This window comes from Caenorhabditis elegans, chromosome IV, assembly GCF_000002985.6.
Source record: "Caenorhabditis elegans chromosome IV".
NCBI lineage: Eukaryota > Metazoa > Nematoda > Chromadorea > Rhabditida > Rhabditidae > Caenorhabditis > Caenorhabditis elegans.
Genome location: NC_003282.8, coordinates 12,944,580 through 12,967,392, shown reverse-complemented (window position 1 = coordinate 12,967,392; position 22,813 = coordinate 12,944,580). Strand labels below are relative to the sequence as shown.

The 22,813-nt window shown below is 36.0% G+C and overlaps 6 protein-coding genes, 1 non-coding gene and 1 pseudogene across 9 annotated transcripts; 2 read left to right on the top strand and 6 right to left on the bottom strand.

Moving 5' to 3' along the window:
* On the bottom strand, nt 1-2,019 carry dod-22 (CUB-like domain-containing protein; the record flags this gene model as incomplete). 2 transcript variants are annotated; one of them, NM_001268760.2, is made up of 8 exons in its annotated part: nt 1-255; nt 305-366; nt 424-569; nt 983-1,101; nt 1,152-1,356; nt 1,398-1,507; nt 1,602-1,827; nt 1,888-2,019. In NM_001268760.2, 8 exons carry the CDS (start codon nt 1,940-1,942, stop codon nt 150-152), a joined length of 1,029 nt encoding a protein of 342 aa, NP_001255689.1. The 2 variants fall into 2 exon arrangements, with proteins under 2 accessions (NP_001255689.1, NP_001255690.1); NM_001268761.3 differs by lacking the exon at nt 1,888-2,019 and having other exon boundaries at nt 150-255; nt 1,602-1,756.
* Nucleotides 2,020-2,747: 728 nt separating this feature from the next.
* Nucleotides 2,748-4,585, bottom strand: F55G11.8 (CUB-like domain-containing protein). The gene is made up of 8 exons (NM_070080.6): nt 4,450-4,585; nt 4,176-4,404; nt 3,784-3,893; nt 3,535-3,736; nt 3,293-3,408; nt 3,103-3,248; nt 2,959-3,020; nt 2,748-2,910 (listed from the first exon to the last, which is right to left on the bottom strand). Exons 1-8 carry the CDS (start codon nt 4,508-4,510, stop codon nt 2,811-2,813), a joined length of 1,026 nt encoding a protein of 341 aa, NP_502481.1. The 5' UTR covers nt 4,511-4,585; the 3' UTR covers nt 2,748-2,810.
* A 652-nt stretch (nt 4,586-5,237) lies between these two features.
* On the bottom strand, nt 5,238-6,957 carry F55G11.7 (CUB-like domain-containing protein). Its single transcript, NM_070079.5, has 8 exons — nt 6,797-6,957; nt 6,521-6,749; nt 6,229-6,338; nt 5,966-6,170; nt 5,735-5,850; nt 5,533-5,678; nt 5,418-5,479; nt 5,238-5,372 (listed from the first exon to the last, which is right to left on the bottom strand). The coding sequence occupies exons 1-8, from the start codon at nt 6,855-6,857 to the stop codon at nt 5,273-5,275; spliced, it is 1,029 nt and encodes a 342-aa protein (NP_502480.1). The 5' UTR covers nt 6,858-6,957; the 3' UTR covers nt 5,238-5,272.
* An 841-nt stretch (nt 6,958-7,798) lies between these two features.
* Nucleotides 7,799-9,363, bottom strand: F55G11.6 (CUB-like domain-containing protein; the record flags this gene model as incomplete). Its single annotated transcript, NM_070078.3, has 8 exons — nt 7,799-7,898; nt 7,944-8,005; nt 8,059-8,204; nt 8,253-8,368; nt 8,490-8,688; nt 8,739-8,848; nt 9,023-9,251; nt 9,303-9,363. The coding sequence occupies 8 exons, from the start codon at nt 9,361-9,363 to the stop codon at nt 7,799-7,801; spliced, it is 1,023 nt and encodes a 340-aa protein (NP_502479.1).
* Nucleotides 9,364-10,264: 901 nt separating this feature from the next.
* On the top strand, nt 10,265-17,078 carry abt-3 (annotated as a pseudogene). Its single transcript has 19 exons — nt 10,265-10,393; nt 10,442-10,569; nt 11,344-11,508; nt 11,558-11,810; nt 11,854-12,288; nt 12,335-13,395; nt 13,504-13,819; nt 13,865-14,037; nt 14,089-14,267; nt 14,452-14,701; nt 14,766-14,952; nt 15,003-15,138; nt 15,186-15,322; nt 15,375-15,461; nt 15,799-15,990; nt 16,037-16,102; nt 16,151-16,257; nt 16,301-16,709; nt 16,951-17,078. Coding segments are annotated over exons 1-19 (4,538 nt in total).
* F55G11.13 lies at nt 12,967-13,191 on the bottom strand. Its single transcript, NR_056860.1, has one exon. It is a non-coding gene; the product is annotated as an Unclassified non-coding RNA F55G11.13 (non-coding RNA).
* A 239-nt stretch (nt 17,079-17,317) lies between the features above and the next one.
* On the bottom strand, nt 17,318-18,623 carry F55G11.10 (GON domain-containing protein; the record flags this gene model as incomplete). Its single annotated transcript, NM_070076.2, has 6 exons — nt 17,318-17,508; nt 17,559-17,694; nt 17,742-17,950; nt 18,005-18,176; nt 18,236-18,517; nt 18,567-18,623. 6 exons carry the CDS (start codon nt 18,621-18,623, stop codon nt 17,318-17,320), a joined length of 1,047 nt encoding a protein of 348 aa, NP_502477.2.
* Nucleotides 18,624-20,804: 2,181 nt separating this feature from the next.
* On the top strand, nt 20,805-22,506 carry F55G11.1 (G-protein coupled receptors family 1 profile domain-containing protein). Its single transcript, NM_070075.3, has 7 exons — nt 20,805-20,944; nt 21,005-21,142; nt 21,193-21,435; nt 21,490-21,550; nt 21,601-21,775; nt 22,045-22,184; nt 22,234-22,506. Exons 1-7 carry the CDS (start codon nt 20,816-20,818, stop codon nt 22,359-22,361), a joined length of 1,014 nt encoding a protein of 337 aa, NP_502476.1. The 5' UTR covers nt 20,805-20,815; the 3' UTR covers nt 22,362-22,506.
* Nucleotides 22,507-22,813: the final 307 nt, after the last annotated feature.

The following is a 22,813-nucleotide window of genomic DNA, read 5'->3' as shown; positions in this document are numbered from 1 at the left end:
TCAAGTTCATGTTTCATCCAGCTTATGGCATTTTATAAAAGTAGACGAGCCAAACAACACAAAAATACAGGGCTTAACAAATGCCATTTTATTTTTCTAAAGTTGAATTTTTATTCTGACATCTGACATATGCTCTTCACAATCAATGTTCATTTCCATCCATCGAAAGTGAAATCAGCTTTTCCACTACTGACCACAAATTGAAGTACTTCCCCTTGGAAGTTTAGAGGTACGGCTTTATTGATTTCTAGGGCACTGAAAATGGAAGATACTTTTCAGTGAAAGAACCTCGCTACAAACTTACGTGTAGTTCTTAACAATAGTCCCTACCGTTGGAGAGCCATAGTAAACTGCCATAGTTGCTTCCTGGAAAGATTCATAAGTTATTCAATTAAAATTTGAACTTGTAAAAAAAAAACTCACGTCATCCATTTTAACTTTGGTCAGCTTGAAATTAGCACCTGAAACAGAAACCAGAGATGACTTCAGTTTTCCGCCGTTGATAGTTTCGGTGTAAGAAGTTTTAATTTCTGGGTACAGCTCGACAAATTGAGCAATGTCTTGTACGTCTGAATGAAAGTTATAGATAGTTTTTATATCATGTTCTTTATTTTAGAGTCCCCAAAATCTACAACTTTTCAAAATATTCTGGAACTTTTAGGAAATATTGGAACCACTTTTGTTTCAATTTTTTAAAAATTTCCAGAATTCTCACAAACTGTCTGAAGGACAGTTTGTCCAAATATTTTCCAAACTTTCTTTAACTATTCAGATGTTTCTAAAAAATTTCATAGTTTGTTTTAAAATTCGTTCAAACTAATCACACTTCAGAGTTTTCCAAAATTTTCCATAAACTCCTCAAAAAACCTGAACTTTTCTGAACTTTCTCCAACTTTTCAAAAGTTTCCAACCATTTTATGATCCTTCCAGACATTTTTTAAACTTTTTCAAACTTTTTAGAACTTACTACTAAAAAACTTACATTCTGTATCCTGGATCAAGAGCTTGTCACTATTACCGCTGGCAGCAAGATTAAAAACAACAATTGATCCTTCACTTGAGAATGAATACGGCTTTTTCGACCGGTACATTTGGTAAAGACTGCAATTTTCAAACTTTTTTGAAAACATTTTCCGACAAGGCTTACTTACTTTCCCACATAATTGCACCCCGGGAAACTACCTCCTTCAAATACAAGAGCACTTCTCAACGAAAAGTAATTGGTCGGATCCTGTGGAAATGGAAGCAAATGTATTCCACCTCTACTATAAATTGATTGTTTGTAAATTATTCCAGTAGCGTTAAGAACTTCGGCTGCTTCAGTAACACCAGAGTAGCCAATATCTATGTTTGGAACTAAAAAAAAAATTGAAAATAGGAGGCATATTTCAGCTTACATGGTAGCCATATAATCTTAAAACCGAATGCAGCAGGAGCATTGCTCGACAAAGCAATTGTGAACTTGGGACCAACAAAGTAATATGGCTTCATTTTTTCATTACCAGTTCTGAAATTTATTATTGCTCAAAGGGCTTCGATTAATTGTAAGGCACCACAGCGGCGACCTCAACAAACAATTTTCGGAATTGTTATACACTTACTTTGCCAAATTTCCAGCAGAATCAATTGTCTGAAAATATGTATCCCGATCCATTGCTTTTGCACTGATAACAAGTTTTGCATAAAATCCATCAGGAACGGTTACAGTCCAGCTGCACGTTTGTCCTTTGTCTAGTTTTGGAGGCGCAAATTTCATATCCCAGGTGGCTGGCCAAATGACTGGCGAATCATTTACTGGCTTGTTGATCAAATTTCCAGTCTTGCAAACTAAATGAAACATTAGTTAAAGGCCAAAATAATGTCTAAAATGTCTAACAAAGAAATTACCGGATGCAGAAGCTGAAGACAAAACTGCTAGAAATAATACTACCTTCGATAGCATTTTCTAGAAAAAGTGAAAATCCCGATGCACCGAGAGTCCTTTTATGGTAAAGTTAACTGGGAGTGGTTGAAGCTTCTTATCAACTATGAAATCATAGAAAAGATCAGAAAGTTAAAACCGTTTTGATCAACCCTTATCGCTAGTAGTTCCACTCTTTTCCTGCATTTCTATACGTTTACTTCTACGCCAAATTTTTGTTTTTTTTTATCTTGTGATTACATGCCGTTCAGAACTGAAGACTGAACTGAACAGAACTGAAGTATTTGTGACAATCGATTTTGGATAAATTTTATCTCTGCTTAGAGTTGTACAGGTATACGTTTTTAATTTTTTAGTATGTTACTCAAAAGACGCAGGAAAGCATAGGAGAAGTGTGAGCTCGACCGGTTACTTGCGAACTTCTATCCGTGTCGGCTTCATTGACGATTTTGTTTTCCTCGACGTTCGTTACAAGTTCATCTTAAAATGTTTACAGGTGGAATCTTCTTCATGTGTTGGATAATTAGTGTAAATGTAAATCATTCTCACTCTTAAGATTTTCTGATTTCTTGAACTCGCATTGCTATCAGTATTAAATACTCATAACTTATCAGTGAAACTGCGACCTGTCCCAATAATGATGTCATTTTCAGACTAAAAGTTGTCACAAGACCATTATTTTTTAAACTTCATCTCTTAGCTTAGGGCATCATTTTACATTTTCACAGAGCTCACGACCCTACCCCTTACCCCCAACGCCTTCCATTGGCAGAAAGCCAAGTCTGAAGATGAACAGAGATATCTTAAACCGTATAAATTTCAAATATCAAAGTTTGCAAACCATCTGTATGAATTTGTAGGTCTTATTTATAAAAAAAACATTTAAAAATTAGCTCTTGAACGTGAAAACAGCTTTGCCACTGCTGACCACAAACTGCACAAAATATCCGCCGAACGACAGTGGGAATGCGTTCTTAAGTTGTGTTTTGCTGAAACAAAAAAAAAACTTAACTTGTAGAAACATAAAATTTACTCACGTATAGGTTTTATCAAATGTAAATGCGCTTGGAGAACCATCGTAGACTGTGACGGTAGATTCCTAATGTAACAATTAAAATATATCTCAGTTAAATATACTATTGAATTAAAAGTTTAAAATATTTTAATCTGGTTAAACATACATCTTTCATCTGAACATCAACCATGTGCATTGTGATATCGGAAACAGCAACAAGAGAAGACATGCGTGTCCCTCCGTTTACAGTTACATTATAGGTTGAGTTCAACTGCGGGTGGATTTCCACCGTCTCACTGATTCCAGTCAAGTCTGCGTATTTTTTTGTCACTATTGAAATTGATCCTTAGACTTACATCTAGATGCTTGGATGAGAAGTTTATCGTTAACCTGACTAGCGTCGAGGTTCACTATTACAATACTGTCTTGACTTGATACCCATTGCTTCTTCGACTGGTAGAGTAAGTAAAGACTGAAAAAATGTCAAATGATATTTTGCAATACCCTAGATTCTCTTTTTTATTACTTGCAGTTTAGACTTCAAGTATAGTATTGCTACTTGAAAAAATATCAAGAACTAACTAGTTTGAAAACTTACTTCGAAATGTAGTTTCCACTTTGCAGACCATTTCCTTCGAATATGAGAGCGCTTCTCAACGAATGATATTTTTTATCGTCTGCAGGGAAGGCCATTAAAGTGAGTCCACCAGTTGAACCATATTCAATGGCAAGAACCTCATTTGTTACATCCAAAACTGCTCCAACAGCTCCAACGCCATAGTTGGTATTCACTGATGGAACTGAAAATATTGAAAAATTAGAACTTTAAAGTGCACAATGAGCTTACGAGGAAACCAGACAACTTTGAAACCAAGTGTAGCAAATCCTTCGTTGGAGACAGCAAGAGTGAACTTTGAAGCCGGAAAGTAATAAGGTTCCATTTTCTCGTGGGTTGTTCTGTAAACATTGGATAAACTAAATGCTAACTAAATCTTACATTGTTCAAGAAATGCAACGTTCTATTGGGGTTTATCAGATTTATAATCAACTAAATATCTTTTAAATTATAACAGTTGAGCACTTTATCATGACACGAATAGCAGTAAACGAAGAAAATACAGTAAGTTAAAAAAAAATTAGTCATTCAATTGTCAGTGCAAAATCTTCCAAAGTTCAATTACGGAACTAACCTTCGGCCGCTTTAATCATCAGCACTCTAAAGTTGTAAAAATAACTCACTGAATAAGATTTCCTGCAGAATCGACAGTTTGGAATCTTGAATCCTTGTCAGTTGTCTTTCCACTGATTATCAGTTTTGCATAATATCCACGTGGAATTGTCACAATCCAACTGCACGACTGCTCCTTCTCAAGCTGAGGAGCTGGTTGGGTTTCGTTCCATGAAGCTGGCCAATAAAAAGGCTGACCATCAATAACGGGCTTATTGATTGCATTACCAAGTTTGCAACCTGCAGTTTTAACTTTGAAGAAAGAGTTATAAAACCTAGTTTTACCATTTCCCGTAGCCGAAACTATAGCAGCAATAGCCAAATAAATTAATAATTTTTGTAACATTTTGTTGAGAACTTTCACGTTCTGGAACTGAATATATAAACACAACCTGGATGACAATGTTTTCAGAAAAAGCATAAAACTGGCACGTTATCATCAAAATTGAAAACGTAGTTGATAAGAAAATGCCAATTATAAACTAGTGATGACCTTTTGGTTACAGTTTTGTTGACCAAATAATGAGTATAGAAATTGTCAGTACATATTTCCAAATCGAAAACTACTAGAGCAACTGCAATTCTTTTTTTCAAACGAAAATCGTCTAGGGTTTGAGCTATTGATTTCTGAATCTTTTGCCCACAGTGTCTTATCTTTCCCCTCTTCTTGTAAATTGTCATCATCAGGTGCAGAGTGCCTGAAAATTCGTAAAATCGTCATCGACAAAAAAGTTTATTCAATTAACTTTTGGAAAAATTTACAAGTTCCTGGTCGTTCTGCAAAATGATCTTGCGGCGACCTCGTTACACCAAAAGTTGTGTAGATCACAGTTAAACTGCAAAAAAAATCAACAGAAATTGTTCACAGAAAACGCTAAAATAAATCCTGAAAGGACTCGAGAAATCTTTAAAGATGAGAAAATGATGAACCAATTTGACAAAATCAAAAAATATCGAATAAAAAAGGATAAAAAGAGTGAAAATACGTAGAAACTTTCATAGCTTGGCAATGCCCGCTCATGTTTTTCTTCAAAACTTGAAAATAGCAAAATAGATTTGAGAATAAAAAATAGATTGGTATACTTTATTTTTAAAAAAACGATAAAAATTAACTTTTGAACGTGAACACAGCTTTGCCACTACTGACCACAAACTGCACGAAAGGTCCACGAAACGATAATGGAAGTGCATTTTTCAACTGTGTTCTACTGAAAACTGAGGCATTGAAGTTGAAAGAATTAATAGCGACTTACGTATAAGATTTATTAAGAGTTGATGCGTCTGGAGAACCATAGTAAACTGTGACTGTAGCGTCCTGGAAAATATAAAGGATTTTAATGAAAAACTCCAAAACTCTGTTAAACTTACACTTTCCATCTGAACATCAATCATTTGCATTGAGAGATCAGTCACCGCAACAAGTGATGACATCTGTGTTCCTCCGTTTACAGTTCCGTTATAGATTGAGTTGGCCTGAGGGTGAAGCTCCACCATCTCACCGGTTCCAGTCAAATCTGATTATTTTCTCAGTTTCAACCAAAACCATATTTTTGGCTATATTTTGGCTCACATTTAGATGCTTGAATAAGGAGTTTATCATTAGAACTACTGGCTTCAAGGTTCACTATGATGATTTCGTCTTGACTGGATACCCATTGCTCTTTCGTTTGGTACAGCTGGTAGAGACTGTAAAATTTCAAATTAAAACTAAGCCTTAAGGTAAACAAAAATGAACAGGCGTGGACGCTTAACTCGCATGTTCCTGCAGATTTGGAGCCAATATTACTTCCCTAACCCTTACTTTGAAATATAGTTAAAAGAGGTGCAATCGTGTCCATCAAATACAAGTGTACTTCTCAATGAATAATAATTCTTTGGGTTTACAGGGAAGGCCATCAATGTAAGAGAGTCACCAATTGAATAGTATTGCATAGCGATAACTTGACTCGTCACATTCATAACCAATCCATTAGCCCCGATTGCAGCATCGTCGTTCATAATTGGAACTGAAATATTCATAATTGAAACTGGAATATACGAATTAAAAGATTACGCGAAACTTACGAGTGAACCAAACAACTTTAAATGCAAAAGTATCTGATCCTTCATTAGAGACAGCCAGGGTGAACTTTGGACCCGGGAAGTAATACGGTTCCATGTTTTCTTGGGAAGTTCTGGAAACAATCATATTACCAGAAAATGGGTACCATATATGTAATAGTCAGAAATAGTTTCTGCCAGAATTATTGAGATAAAAAAGTTAACTTCCTGTGTTCACTTAACCTTTACTGGGTAGACCAAATCCTAATCCCTAAATCTCTAAATTTCACTTGAAAGCTGGAAAAAAATAACTCACTGAACAAGATTCCCTGCTGCATCTACAGTTTCAAATCGTGAATCCTTGTCAGTTGTCTTTCCACTGATAATCAGTTTTGCATAATATCCTCGCGGAATTGTCACAATCCAACTGCACGACTGTTCCTTCTCCAGCTGAGGAGCCGGTTTAGTTTCGGTCCAAGAAGGTGGCCAATAAACAGGCGTCCCTTCAATTACAGGCTTGTTGATTACTTTTCCAAGTTTGCAGCCTGCAATTTTGACCTTTATAATATGAAAGTAATACAATTTGTTTTACCATTTCCAGCTGCTGAAACTGTAGCAATTGCAGACAAACAAACCAGTAGCTTCTGCAACATTTTGAGATGATGTCTGAAATTTTTCCTACTCTGAAACTGAATATATAGTGTGTTCGTTGAATGACAATGTTTTCATAAATTTACAAAACCTGGGCGTTTTAATATTAAATGTCAAGATGAAACTAAACTGAATTTGATAAGGATTTCTGGGTGTTTGGCATTTTGGAGAACAAAAGTCCAGTGCTTTCAATTTTGCGTCATGAAATTTAAAATTGTGTGTATATGGAAATTTTAAGACAACAAAGAATATGGGTTTTCAGCCTTTTCAGAAGCTTACCCCACCTTCAACTGAAGTTTTCTAATTTTGGAGCATTTGATTTTTTAATCGATGTGTATGGTTTCTTATCTTGTATTTAAATGAAAAGTCAACATTAGGTACTGTTACAATTAAAATTTGTAAATTCGTCATTATCAAGAAAATCATATAAACTAGACAAAATCTAAAATAACAACTAATAAAACGATGCCTACGCATGCCTACGTGAGCCTACTCGCCGAATCAGAACCCATTCAACGTATCAAATAAGGCAATATATTTGCAAAATACTTTGAGCAAACTCCAAAGTGACAACACAGAAATGAAATAGGTGCACGTACGTATGCACTCCTGAAGCAATGCCTACCTCGATAAAATTGACTACTTTGAAGCAAAATTTCAGGAAAAAACAGAAAGGAAGGATATATAAGTAAAAAAAGAAAATAACTCAATCTAATTGTTCATCTGATTCCTGTTATTTTTTAAAAATTTTATTGACAACTAGTTAGAGATTATTAAAATGTACCCTACATCTTGTATAAGAAAGTTTTGTGAAGGTTTCAAGGCTTCGTGTAATTTCTAAATACTTGTATATGTAGTATTTTAGGAAAAAATTCTTCAAATTCCTTTGTTTTAATAAATTTGTTAGTGAACTTCATTTCAACAAAAAATAAAACAATTTTAATCAACTTTTGAACGTGAATACAGCTTTGCCACTGCTGACCACAAACTGCACGACGTCTCCACTAAACGATAATGGAAGCGCATTTTTCAGTTGTGCTCCACTGAAAATTGAGACATTAAAGTAGAAAGAATTAATAGCGACTAACGTGTAAGTTTTATTAAGAGTTGATGAGTCTGGAGAACCATAGTAAACTGTAACGGTAGCGTCCTGGAAAATGAAAATGATTTTAATGAAAATCTTTGAAACTCTGTCAAACTTACACTTTTCATCTGAACATCAATCATTTGCATTGGGAGATCAGTCACTGCAACGAGTGATGACATCAGTGTTCCTCCGTTTACAGTTCCGTTATAGATTGAATTGGCCTGAGGGTGAAGCTCCACCATCTCACCGATTCCAGTCAAATCTGAATATTTTCTCAGTTTTAACAACAAAAATAAATATTTTTACTCACATTTAGAGGATTGAATTAGTAGATTATCATTAGAACTAGCGGCTTCAAAGTTCACTATTGTGATAGCGTCGTCACTGGATATCCATGGCTTTTTCGTTTGATAGAGTAGGTAGAGACTGCAAAAATTTAAAGATACAGATAGTTGGAGCAGAGAGAGAAATAGTCAATGATAGGGGTTCCTCTAGCTGGGTGATTTTTTGTGTTCCAATTGAAAGCTCTTTCTTTCTAATCACTCACTTTGTAATATAGTTTGACAAACCTTCCCCTGCAAATACAAGTGCACTTCTCAATGAATAATAATTTTTTGTGTCTGCAGGGAAAGTCATCAATGTAAGTAAGTCGTCAGTTGAATGGTAATCGATAGCATAAACTTTACTCGTTACATTCACAACCAATCCACTTGGCCCGATTCCTGCATCGTCGCCCACATATGGAACTGAAAACGAGAAATATGAGAAAAAAAAGAGGGTTATGATATAAACTTACGAAGGAACCAAACAACTTTAAATGCAAAAGTAGCTGATCCTTCATTGGAAACAGCCAAGGTAAACTTTGAAGCCGGGAAGAAATAGGGGTCCATGTTTTCTTGGGTGGTTCTGTAAAAATTCATCAAAAGTTACAGTTTGAGGAATTTTTCAGGTGTCAGAGTGGTGTTGCTCAGATATCAAAAACCTGACTAGTTTTTAAATATACGCATAGGGAAACCGTCAAATAAAACATCAATTTTGTTGAGCAATTTTTTCTGAGAAAAATATGAGAAAATAACTCACTGAATAAGATTTCCTGCAGAATCGACAGTTTGGAATCTTGAATCCTTGTCAGTTGTTTTTCCACTGATTATCAATTTTGCATAATATCCACGTGGAATCGTTACAATCCAACTGCACGACTGCTCCTTATCCAGTTGAGGTGCCGGTTGGGTTTCGGTCCAAGAAGGCGGCCAATAAACAGGCGTACCATCAATTACAGGCTTGTTGATTACATTACCAATTTTGCAACCTATAATTTTCACCTTTATAGTTGCAATTAGTACAACACATTCAGTTTTACCACTTCCAGCAGCCGAAACTGCAGCAGCTACCACTAAACAACTAAATAATTTTTGCAACATTCTGAGATGATGCCTGAAATTTTTCTTACTCCGAAACAAAATATATACTGTGTTCTCTGGATGACAATGTTTTCATAAATTCACAAAACTGGGCGTTTTATCATCAAATGTCAAGATGAAACTAAACTGAAGTTGATAAGGACTTTTGGTTGCATTGCATTTAGAGAACAAAAGTACAGTTTTTTTTGATTAAACTGGAAGCTTCTGGCACCTAGAAAAATTTTGTAACTAAATTCTGAAAGCGCTTAAAATTTGAAACAAGTCCCCGAAAAAATATTTTCAAAAAAGTTCATTTTAAGTCAGATATTAATTTTTAAAGTTTTGAAAACAAAATAAATCCCCCAATAAAAAATGCGGTCATTTATATGCCTGACATTTAGTTTTTATGACTGAACTGAAAGCTTCTGGCACCTAGAAAAATTTTGCAATTATATTCTGAAAGCGCTTAAAAAAAACATTTTACAGGTTTGCGTTTGGTTTTGAAGTGCTGAACCTTATAATCCTAATTTTTAAATTTTTTTTTTCCCTAATGCGTGAGATACGCAGATGATGTTACTCAAGTAAAATGAAAGTTCAATTTGATTGAAAATCGAAGAGAAGGATAGGTTTCACTTTTTCCGTCGCCAGCGCCAAACTCTGGAGTTCTTTCAAACACACTGAAATTGGATGGTAGGTGAGCACATGATTGGCACAGGGCAGGCACGCACTCCTGGAACGGTGCCTTAAAGCGTTAAAATTGACAGCATGACACAAAAAATTTAAAACAAATTTATTAGTGTAGAACGAAGAAAATACGTGAAAAATCAATTTGCTCTATTTTTTTATTTTCAAAAAAAATCCACCTAATCTCAATATTAATCTAAATTTCAATTTATTATTTTTTTTTATTTATTAACCAGAGATGTTCAGAAAGTTGATCAATCTTTTACGAAAAGATGTGCTGCTGATGAGAAGATCGAAAACATGGACAGCGTTTGAAATTCTTTTACCGCTACTTTTTCTCATTGCTCCTCCAGTTGTATATGAAGCTGTAAGTTCTGCTAAACTTTTTAAGTTTACTAATTTTTTTATTTTTTAGTTAAGGGAGGGGCCGGGTTTAAAATCCGGGGGCAATTGGTCTCCTGCTAGGGAAGTGAATATTAATGATGTAACACACAAATACTCGCTCAAATGTGGAAGTCCGAGAATCGATAACTTTGAGAACTTGTGAGTATTTTGACATTGTTCATGGTCCAAAAGTAGGACTTTATGAAAAATGCGCAGCCGGTATCAATGGAGGTATAGTAGATTATATAAAATACAGAACATTTCTGCAATAATGCGGAAATAACACAGTTGAAAACTTTGAGAATTTGTAAGTATTTTACAGCTGCGCACAGCTGGAATATAAATTTAGATAAGAAGTTCTGTGCGGCTCTTTTCTCGGAGAGATATACGTCTTGACGTCTTGAGCCAATGAGCCATGAGCCATGAGCCGAATCCTTTGACTCTCGGCACATTGCGAATGGTATGAAAAGAGGCCGAGAAAAGAGCCGCACAGCCCAGGTCAACACGCCTATGCGAAATTATTTGAAAACTCGGTGTCTCTTCTCCCGCATTTTTTATAGATCAACGTAGATAAATCCAAAATGAGACACTGTGACACCACGTGTATAGGGAGAACTTATGGTAAAAGTGCAGCCGACATCTTCCCGTCAGCAAAACTTTTTTGGCGGTCTTGCTATGAAAATAAAATTGTTTTAGCATCTATGCAACTTATTTATCATGTTTGCTAAAAAGAAGGTCTTCGTTGCCCTGTAATGGATAATAGTTACTTTACCAATTTCAAGCGCTACTTATCGACTGAATACATTACTTTATCACTTGGAATTTTTAAAACATCTTTAAGTATATACTCGGCACTTTGCTACTCCTGGCGCGCGCACGTTTCGCACCGGGCGCTATATGTATAACTTTTGATGAGATATTTCAAATTTTCAGCTTCGAAGATTATTCGGTGGAATGGAATAGCGTCACTCAGTCACTGACTAACAAGACAAAACATGACAGGGAATCAATTATAGCTGCTGTTCGGAATTGCACGAATTTTGCTTATATATTACAAGCTGACAAGAGTAGCACTATCATTCTCCCTTCTGAAGATGGGTGAGACACTGAGTGCTTATAAAAATTAAAGTATTTTTTTCCCATTCAGAAGAAAGGAATACGGATTCTACCGTTACATTTATTTGATTAACAAGATTTTGTTTGGTTTAGCTGAACGAACGAGCAAAACTGCGAGAGTTGAAAATTTCAATAGTCAACTTTACACTCTTCCAGTGGATTCTAGCTCATCTACAGGAAAACTTTTGGTTTTTACGATCTTCCCTCTTATTTTCGGAATTTGTATGACAATGCCAGTTTTGGCCACTGCCAGAACATTGGTTACGGAGAAAAGTTCTGTTACAGTGAGCGTGGGCGATTTTCCATTACAAAATACAATACTTTTAGCCTTACCTGAGTACAATTGGTCTTCCAATTTGGATATTTTATATGGAGCATTTTATATTTGGAGTTTTGAAAACTACATTTCTCATCACACTTTTCTCAATTCTCTGGCCCCTTCTCTTTGAACCAGTATCGATGTACGTCCTGATCGGGATCTTCTTTTACACTTTCAACGTCATCTCATTTGCTGTATTCTTCTCATCAATCTTTCCATTTCCGAAACGAATTGTTGAAGCATTGATTCTCATCTGGCTATTTTCATTCATATTACCAATGATTTATCCAGCATACGGTGGTCTGACATGGGTTGTGTCATTGACACCGAATTATGCACTAAAGAATTTCCTTGGAGCAATTGTTCTTGCGGAAGAGGGAAGTGGTTAGTTAAACAAAGTTTTTTTTAGATCTTTGGAAGGGATACAATTATCCTAGATACAAGTAAGCATAGGTAAAATCATTAAATCATTGAGCTTACATTTTTCAGGAGTTGCAATAAGTCATCTGTTCTGGTCGAAAACTACAACTCTTCAGTGTTCGGCAGTTTATGTTGGATTCATGATATTCAATACTGTTTGGATGCTCATTTCTGCGATTTTCATCGAGAAACTGATAACTTCTGTAGGACATTTTGTGCTGAAAACGTTTTGGGGAGTATTTGCAAAAGGAAATGGAAAAGAGTCAAAAATGGTGAAAGAGAAGGATGTAGGAGATCGATCAACTATTCTTAATTGCCAAGAGAAACTGGATGGTAGATTGAATGCTGTTGCAGATATTGAGTTGAGTGGATTGGTAAAAGTTTACACGAATGGAGAAAAGGCAGTGAACGGATTATCACTGCGAGCTATAAGAGGTCAAGTATCAATTCTTTTGGGGCATAATGGTTGTGGAAAAAGTACAACATTTGGAATGATAACCGGAATGCATAAGGCAACGGAAGGAAGAGTTATCATCGGTGGAATCGATGCAAACTCACACCGAGCAGCAGCACGGAAAATGATTGGTTATTGTCCACAGTATAATCCACTCTATGATAAACTAACTGTAATGGAACATTTGAAACTTGTGAATGCATTGAAAGGAGGAAGCAAATTAACATTCAAGGTGGAAGCAGATAGTTTATTGCAGCAAATTGAGTTAACTGATAAGCGGGACACGTTGGCTAAGAATTTATCGGGTGGAATGAAGCGAAAGCTTTGTGTTTGCATGGCAATGATTGGTGGAAGTCGTGTGATCCTTTTGGATGAACCAACTGCAGGAATGGATCCATCGGCTCGTATTGATGTTCAGAGAATGCTGGCGTTGGTGAAAGCCGACAGAACAATTCTTCTAACAACACATTATATGGATGAAGCCGAGAAGTTGGGAGACTGGATTTTTGTAATGTCACATGGAAAAATGGCAGCCTCCGGGTCAAATCATTATTTAAAGCAAAAATACGGAAGTGGAATGTTGCTCACAATAGTTTTCAAGAATATTCATGATCCGAAGAAGTCATACGAATCAGCTTACAGTGTCTGCAAAGCAGTTTGTTCAACAGCGGTGGTGGTGAGTGTATAGATGAGCATTGTCAATTCTAGAATTACCGACAATTCACAATAATTATTTTCTTATTATCATAACTGGACAAATCTAAAATTTTCCCTCTTATTTCAGAAAGATGAACGAGGACAAATGATGGAAATAAGTGTGTCGGAATCTGAAAAATCGCGGCTCCCAACACTTCTGAAAATACTTGAAGCTATAACGGATGGTAATAACAGTACTCCAGAGTTTAAAGCACTTGGAGCTAATGTGCAGGACAATGCCAGAAAGTTGGAGTTGGCAACAATTGGTATCTCAATGAGCTCATTGGAACAAGTTTTCATCAAGATTGGAGATGATTGTGATAATATGATCAATGGTACAACAGGAGCTAATAGACAGAAGGAGCGTAGTGAAAAGTTCAAAAGATTGATTCAGGAAAAAATAAGTGAGTACACAAAGGGACCTTACCAAATCATTTGAAACAATTCAGAACCGCCGAGAAGAGGTTTTCGAAAAGTTTTGATGGTTATCATAGCTTTGCTGCAGAAAAGAGCTTATTATCTCTACCGTAATCCTGTCCAAGTTCTACTTCAAATCATACCCCTCTTCTGACTCTTTGGATGTTTGCAGAACTATTTTCGAGCCTAGAGTCGGATTCATCAAGTGAGTTTTACAAGCTTTAATTGTTTTCGTTATTCAAATTTTATCTTACAGAACTCATTGAAATGGAATCCCTAGACTTGTCTCAATATCCAGAGTCTACGATTCTAGTACAAGTTGAGGATGAAAAGGACAATCGCCTCATGGAATATCTCAATAACTTTCCGAATCTGTACAAAATCAAGGTGGATTATAATGCGGATGTAGATCGGCTGGTCAGGAAATATTCAATGGTGAGTTTGGTACTTCTAGTGTTTCACCGCTGTCGCCCTCTGACGTTTTGTGTTGCCCGATTTTCCCTCTTGTTGCCAGCGACTTGCCCGCTGGATAGTTGTCAGCTCCTGTCCATTATAGGCCAGTGACGCAGATCGACCATTTTCCGATGATCCTTGCTACATTCAAGTGAATTATTTTAAGGGATTCCAACAACTCGGATTTGTTATAAAAGTAGACAAACTTGGCAACACACTCGTATACTACGGAAAGGAAGAGAGTGATGTATTCAACAAAAAACCGGAAATTTTAATGAACCTGCTTGCGTCTTGCATGTACTTAAGATCTTATGGGGCGTGGTGTTTTTATGGGACTTTGTGCTGTTCACATTGATAATGTTGTACACTATTGTGTTTGTGCTAGGATTTGGAGTACTGCAAGGACATATCCATGAGTAAGTTTGAGTTTAACAGGCATTTTTTTTCCAACCTTCTGTTTTAAAATGCCTTATTTTACAGAATAGTCATAATCTTCTACTCGTTTTTGCTCTATTTCGTTTCACTTGTATACTTAACAGCTAGCCTAATCAATACCCCGACGAAAGGATCATTACTTCTTTATGTATTCTGTCTCACCACTTACATGATGTACTTTTTGATAGTTTTAGCTACCAAGGGAAGTGATAGGTATCGCGATCTTTTTATGGTAGGATTTCATTTTTCCAAAGCTCTCCTATATTTATGAAACAATTTCAGTGCATAACTCATTTTGTCAATCCAACAGTTGGGTTTATTATGGGAATATATAAAATCGCAGCGAGTACCTATGAGAACTCTGGATTGGCGGAAACAATGCATAATTCAGCAAGCCTATGGGATTTTAATGGTCTAGGTAAGAATTTACTACTTTAACTACTTTAATTCAATGTTATTTTTAAGTGATCGAACTCGCTTTTATCATTGCTGCAGCATTTCTATTCACTCTATTGCTGTGCTGTATCACTATGAAACCGATTCGCCGAGCATGTTTCTTGTGTTGCCATAGAAGATCAAGACTACGACAACGGATGAAATACGTAAGTTGACTGGAATGAGGTTATGATAATTAAACTTGTTTTTTCGTTTCAGAAGGGACTGGAATCGTGTAGAGCTGTGCAAGAGGAAGAGGCGATGGTTCAGAACATTGATAAGGCTGATAAGATTCTTGTGATTAATGTGAGTTGGAATACAAGGCAAAGCGTGATAACACCTGATTGCCCGCACTGTCTTAAGTTCGCACTGCGGCCGACATTTCACGGGTCTTGTAAGGAATATACCTGATGAAGAGTGTTCGTGCAGGGCTAAGCCGGCCGGGACCTTCGAAAACAAAAAAAAACCACAAGTGTTGAAACAATTTACTGCCGTATACGGTTATAAAAACTACCACAGAATAATAAGTTAACAGCTTCACTATCAGGTTTAATTTTTATCGTGGCAGAAATTCAGTTCATCAACTTTTTTTTCGAAACCAGCCCTGGGTGTGAGCCGTAAAAACCCGTACTTGTCATTTCAGGGTCTTATCAAAGATTTTGGCAAATTCCGTGCTGTTAACGGGCTCTCCGTAACTGTCGATCATGAGGAATGCTTTGGAATGCTCGGAGCAAATGGAGCAGGAAAAACTACAACTTTTGACATCATCACTGGATTGACAATGCCGACTGGAGGCCGTGTTACCATCGATGGACATGACATTAGTAGAACCATTGTGAGTAACATTTTAAAAAGAATTTTGAGATTCTGTTGACTTTCAGCACATTGGATACTGTCCGCAATTTGATGCGATGCTTCAGCAAATCTCGTGCAGGGAAACATTGATGGTTTTTTTCTTGACATTTTCCTTTAGCTACAATTTTTTATAAACTCAGATTATGGCAAAATTCCAAGGATATGCAAATGTGTCTGAAGTCGTCGATTTAGTTCTGGATTGTGTAGGAATGGCAGATTTCGGGAATAAGCTAGTCAAAAATTGCAGGTAAAACTATTTTTCTGGAAAAAATACAAAGCACACATTTCAGTGGTGGTCAAAAGCGCAAAATCTCCGTTGGCATCGCTTTGATGTCTCGTGCCACGTGTATCATTCTTGACGAACCGACTGCTGGAATCGATCCACGTGCTCGTCGTGAAATTTGGGATATTATTCATGAGATGAGAGAACAAGCGAAATGCTCAATTGTGCTCACGTCTCACTCGATGGAAGAATGTGAAGCCTTGTGCACTCGAATCGGAATTCTTAGAAATGGAGAGATGATCGCGTTGGGAACCAGTCAGTCATTGAAGTCACAGTACGGGAACACTTATATGATGACACTTATTCTGAACAAGTTGGAGGATAGGAAGTCTGTCTGTCAAATTGTCAAAGCAGATATGCCGTATGCAACGCTGAAAACTCCCGAATCCAGTTTGACTACTAGCATTGTTTGGGAGGTTTGTTATTTGTCACAAATTTGCACGGGCGGGAATACGGCATATTGAAAATATGGAAAATATGGCAAGAATGTGGTCAAACGGTCGAATATGACCGAAATAAGTTGGGCTCGGTGGAAATGGGGCGATTACGGAAAAATAAGGCGAGGATAGGGTAGGTAGCTGTTGTATACACAATTGAGAATAACACGGAATTTCCAAGTCACATAAAAATTTGCAATCAAACCGGATTTTTTTTTAGATTCCCAAGAAAAAGTCGGATAAATGGTCGGTAAAGTATGATCAAGTGGAGGCGCTCGCCAGAAAAGTTAGAGCAAGAGATTACACGTTGACGCTACAACGGAAGCAGAAAAATTCTGAAATTTAGTGAACACATTTTTATCGAGTCCAAAAGTGAATGAATTTATTCAGAGAAATTTTAATTAATTATTGTCTAAAATCTACACAAATCGCGTAGATCAAATCCAAATCTGGCACGTCTTTTCTTCCGTCCACTGTCCATTTACGAGCAGTTGTAGAGCAGGTTAGGTTTATAGTTCCAGTTGGAAACTTAATAACTTTTATGGATTACTGTTTCAAAGTATGACCACTTACGACTGTGGCAGTTGTTAGGTCAAAACCGACAAAAACATAATCTTCAGGACATCTGATAGTTGTTGGGCAAACTGTTCCTTTTCGGTCATCGGTTGGCGTTTTGATTGGACGAGAATCAATGAATGGAAGAAGGAAGATAATCCAACAAGTTTTTGGATATTTCCAGAGGTCAATGGAACATATTTACAAGCACAACCGTTGTTTTCTGAATTTTAATTAGTTCCCAATATCTCATTAAGTTTTGAAACGACTCACGTTGACAACTGAAGACCGGTGCGTTCATCATGATGCCATCGATGTACCACTGTTTTTTGGTAAGATATGAGTTATCTGGGTATGGCCGAGAAGTTGCTGGATGGCATGAAATTGATGGAGATTCTCCCGGTAGAAACTATGGAGTGCTGTTAGAATTTGGTAACAAAATAGTTTCGTACTCACCTTTACTGGTTTCAATGATCCAGAAAAAAGAATCAAGCTATCATTTCCGGTGCAAGACATTTTGGCGGTACATGTTGAAACGTCATAGCTTATTATTTCATCTCTATACTTAAGATTATAATACGGTGTAGCTTCATAAAAATTCATGAGAACCGACGCTGCCTGAGTAGGGGGAACCTTTTCCATTCCTCGGCAACCACAATAGTAACCTGGATAAATTGCATTTCAAATTTCAATTGCCAACTTTTGTAAAGATATTTTACTATGTTTAAATCCCGTAACACGTGAAGTTGCTGTTAGCTTCGTTTCCTCAGCGTTGCACTGTACCACAGGGTTGTTATAGAAACTCGGAAGCGGAACATTGTTATAATACCATCTGCCTGACACATAGGTAAAATCGCTGTATATCATGCTTGCGCTTTGTGGAACTCCCATCTGCAACATTTAAGAAATGTAACAATAAAAAACAGGTTGAGCGAGTAAAAAACCCTTACCAATAAAATAGTAGTTAGAAAACTAGGAATCTTCTTCAGAAGACATGTCGGTTTGTAAATATCACAAGCGCCGAATGCTTTTGGCATAGCAACAGTTGTACCACCTGCACCACTGTAGTTCGGCTGAGGTCCTCCACATTCGTTTTGTTGCATTGCAAATGACATATCGTTCACTTTCCCGCCATAAAACTGCCATTCATAAACACCATTTACTTTGACACAACTGATGCCTTTAGGTTTGATTTTGACTAACTTTTCCTCCTTCTTTAAAAAGCGGTGATTCTGAAATAAATCCTCTAGACGTTGAAAGTTTATTTCAAAATATTCTTACGAAAATTGGTGGGGCACCGCTACGAAATATCATTAAATAGAAATCGTTCGCCACCATGGTGGAACAATCCACTAAAATATCACAAGCACTACTAACAGTGAATTTAGGAGAGACTGTGTTTCTTCCAGCAAGATATTTCGATTCAGGTAGGAGTGAAATTCCATCTTTTCCGATAACTTTGATGTCAGGGCATCCGCATTTTTAAGAAACTGTACTAACAGGCAGAAATGTTACGATTAGAAAAGATAATAGGAACTGCCTACCAGCAGCCATTTCTGCAGTATGTGTAAAATGACAAAACGATATGAAACGGAAACTGATTTAATTGAAAATCAGATGAATAATTCATTGGATCCTGTACATTTTTATTTGCATAATTTCAATTACAAAAGTTTATGTGTTTTGATACTTTATGAAAAAGACAATTGGATTTCAAAGTTAAACAAAGGTCAAACAAAGATGTCAGCAGTTTCGGTGAATTGTTAAAAAGAAATTTGGAACATTTTCAGACATCTAGACAGATTTCCAGAGGTTTGAGATTGGGCCCCCGTGGCGCCTCAACTGGGATGAATGTTCGGTTCCAGATGGTATTTCCATGACGTTACTGAACATTATTTTCGAATTCCGTCCCGACCAAACCTAATAAATTCACAAATTCAAAGATATCTTTTGAAAAATCTTGTGCTAGAATTTTTTTCCGCAGCTCTTTCAAGTCCAAATAAAGCAATTAGATTTTTATGTTTAAAAGGCACACGTCTTCCCATTTAAACAAGAAATTGGTATTCTTCCACTGAATACTGGAGTGTTTTGTTTTTTGCTGCGTTCCAGTGCTCGTCTCATTCTACTCCGCCCCCATTTTGCTCATTTTGGACGTCTCCTTCATCTCCTGGTTTCATTTTTTCTTCACTTGAGCATCTTTTTCTTTCTGTATGTTGTTTGATCATAGGACAGAAATAAAGGAAGAACCGAAAAAAAAGAAATTGGGTCGCTTCTCCTCTACTGCTCTTAGATCATTTTATTTCCTAGCTCTTTCTCCTCCTTGAGATTCTTCCACATTTTGTTTTACACTTTGTGAAACGTTTTTGAACATTTCTCGAGGCAACAAGGATATGCTTCCAGCTCATAATTTTTCTGCAGAGGGGTACTACTTTGATCTGAAATTGTTTCAGTGCATTTTTTACTACATTAGGCCCATGAAACTGCTTTAAATCTGGATTTTTGCACAAATTTGATAATTTTAAGAATTTCTAGTGACAGGTAAGCAATTTTGTGGCTTTTTGAAAACTTTTATTTTTGAAAAAAAAATTTTGAAAATTAGCTCGACTTGGGTTAAAAAAAACAGAATTTTTCCTTTAAAAAAGGAGCAATTTTCCAAAAAAGCTTCTAGAATGTTTGTATATCCCTAGATAGCCTTAGTCATCAAAAATTTGCAAAATTCCACATTTGAAGCAATTTTTAGAGCCCAACCTATTGAAATTATCTTAATTTTACTACAAAAAAGCCGCTGAAAAACACTTCGAAACGGATAAATATTGATTTAAATATGTAATATGGTTTCCTTTGAACTCTCTTCTTTTGTAAAACTATCTTTCTCACGATTTCGTGGGTCTTTGTGCGAGTGAAAGAACACAGTTTTATTGTCAATCTCTAAAGATTGATGTTTTTTTGGGAAGGTTGTATATCTTGGCAGTTCGGTTTTCCTATCTTTTGCACTACTTCCTCTTTCTCTTCCACAACATTGAAATGACCGCCAACCGCTGTTCTTTTCTTTTGGCCCCTCTCTCTCTCTCTCTCAAGCACTTTTTTTTCGCGAAATAGCTCAGCGCTGTTCAGGGTTTTGAATTTTGCATTTTGCATTTATGTTATATTTATAGTTGTTATCAGTTATCAAATTAATTTATTAGTCTGTGTATCATTTTTAAGAAGGAAAATTTCTCTACTAAAAGAGGACTAACGGTTCTAGGTTTTTTTGAATTTATAAACTCAAAATGTGCTAAAATAGAGAAAGAAGAAAGTAGACATAATAAGTTAATTTTTTTAAAATTTTTTAAAAACTTCTCAAAAAACGTTTTGCAATTTATTTTGGTGCTAAACTTAATAACTTTTTCTCCGTATTAATTTTATTTGGATACAGATAGTGAGCACTCCAATTAAAACTTCAACGGGTTTTCTTTTCTCTACCTCCTTTCAATGTTTAATTATATTCATTGAGCTCATTTTCCAAAAGTTATTTGTCATTTTCAGGAATAATGAAGGTTCCTCTAACTTCACTAGTAATAAACTGGAGTAAAATTGAGAATGCTTGTCCAGAATTCATACCAAATCACTGGGACCTTGTTTTGGCGACCATTGCTGTTTTCGGTGTTGTGGCAAGCTTGGTAAGTTGATATTTCGAATTTCAAAAATATTTCTAAAATAATGTTTATCCTAACTTTTAGATTCTGATTTGCAATTTCAGAAAACAAATGAAAGAATCTGTATTTTTGACAAATCTAGCGGAATTGGACTTTGGATTCTGCCTGCTTTATCTCTGGATGTATTTCTTCTCAAGCGGGGCAGTGTATTTCAAAAATAAAGTCAGTGCAAGTAAATGGTAAAATTTTCTTCAAATTGGTAAATATTTCAGACAATGGTAGAACTGCGCGTTTATTTTCAAGTTGAAGACCAAATTGTCAAAGATTTTTTCGAGACGGCCATCGTTCTTCTCATGTTCTTTATTATCCTCGAAAAGTTCCTTTGGACGTGTTCTTCAAGAACTCGCCAAATTTTTAGAGTAGTTACAATTGGGAAAAATAAATATTGGTTGGCATTGATTGGTTGTATAGGATATTCTGTGCTCTCTGCGTTTATCCAGTCTCGTAGTCTTTTGGTAAGATTTTTATTTTTGAAATTTTGAAAATGAAACACGTTTGAAAATTGTCAGCAATACGGCGAGGTTCCATTCTGCGATTTGCTGTTTCGCCCAGTTGGAGCAGACACTCCCTGTAAGATTTCAGTCTGCATTTTGAAAAAGAAGAGTTTTAAAAAATTGCAGTTCTCCGTGTTCCTCGAGAGTATGTGCTTCCGTGGGTCCCAATAATTGCCGTTATTCTGACTTTCATATTTGCATTGATCACATTGTGCAGAATATCACGTGTTGGTGAGGGAGAGAAACCTTTGAATCAGGAAGAAGTGGATCTGGCAAATGTTGCAGCAGAGACTCCTAGACTGTAAGTAGTTTCGCTAAACTTTAGTCCAATTTGTAAATGCACAAATCAAGTTTTTTCGTCAGATTGCAAGGTTTTCTGAAAAGAAAAATCAAAATTTGAGTTTTCTATAGAAACTAAACTATTGAAAGCTGCCTGAAACTTTTGGAGTTATGTATCAAAAAATTTCAGTTTGGAGTTTAGAAAAATGGAAATATTTCTGAACGTTTTAGAATTTACAAACAATTTTAAAAATTGTTGTATGCTTTGTAAACGTATAATATTAATTTCAGAACAACTGGTAAAATCAAGAGATCGATAATCTGCATGCTCGCTGTCTACTTCACATTTCTTGTTCATGCATTCTGTTTCTATGTCTACATAAGCCCTTTTACGACGAACATTAACTCAGAGACCAGAAATACTAGAATCCGTAAGTTAACTTATCTAACTTTTTCATAGAAATTCGTAAATATTTGCAGTAAGAAACTGGTCATTTGATTTCATGAACGTCGTATTTGCTGGATCTAGAATTATCGTCTATTATGTATTTTGTCGTAACCAAATGGTTGTGGAATTTGCACCAAATGCTCTACAAAATGCTGCATAATTAATTTTAATCATTAAATAAGCTTTTTAACGTGAGAAAATGATGCAAAACTGCACAAAAGCTTTTGAACTATTTATTATCGTTTTTTATATGTTGTTACCATCCGTTCTTTCCAGCTTTCTTATAAAACTTTCTACAACTGAACGTTCGGTAGTTTCGACTTTTGAAAACTCTTAATGTTCCCAAAATAATTAAAATTTTCAGAAATTTATTGAAATATTTGAGCTTCCCGCCAATTTTTTTTCCTGATTGACAAATTTGTAATTTCCGGCAAATGTTTTTGCTCCAAAAAATTAATTTCCCAACCAAAATTGTTTCTCCGAAAGGTTGATTTTTTCCAGAAGATTCCAGTTTCTAGACCTTTCTCAAATTTTCTAGAATTCGAGATTTTTCTTTATTTTACACAACTTTCCAGAATTGCTCTGAAAATTTGAGATGATTATTTCAAATGC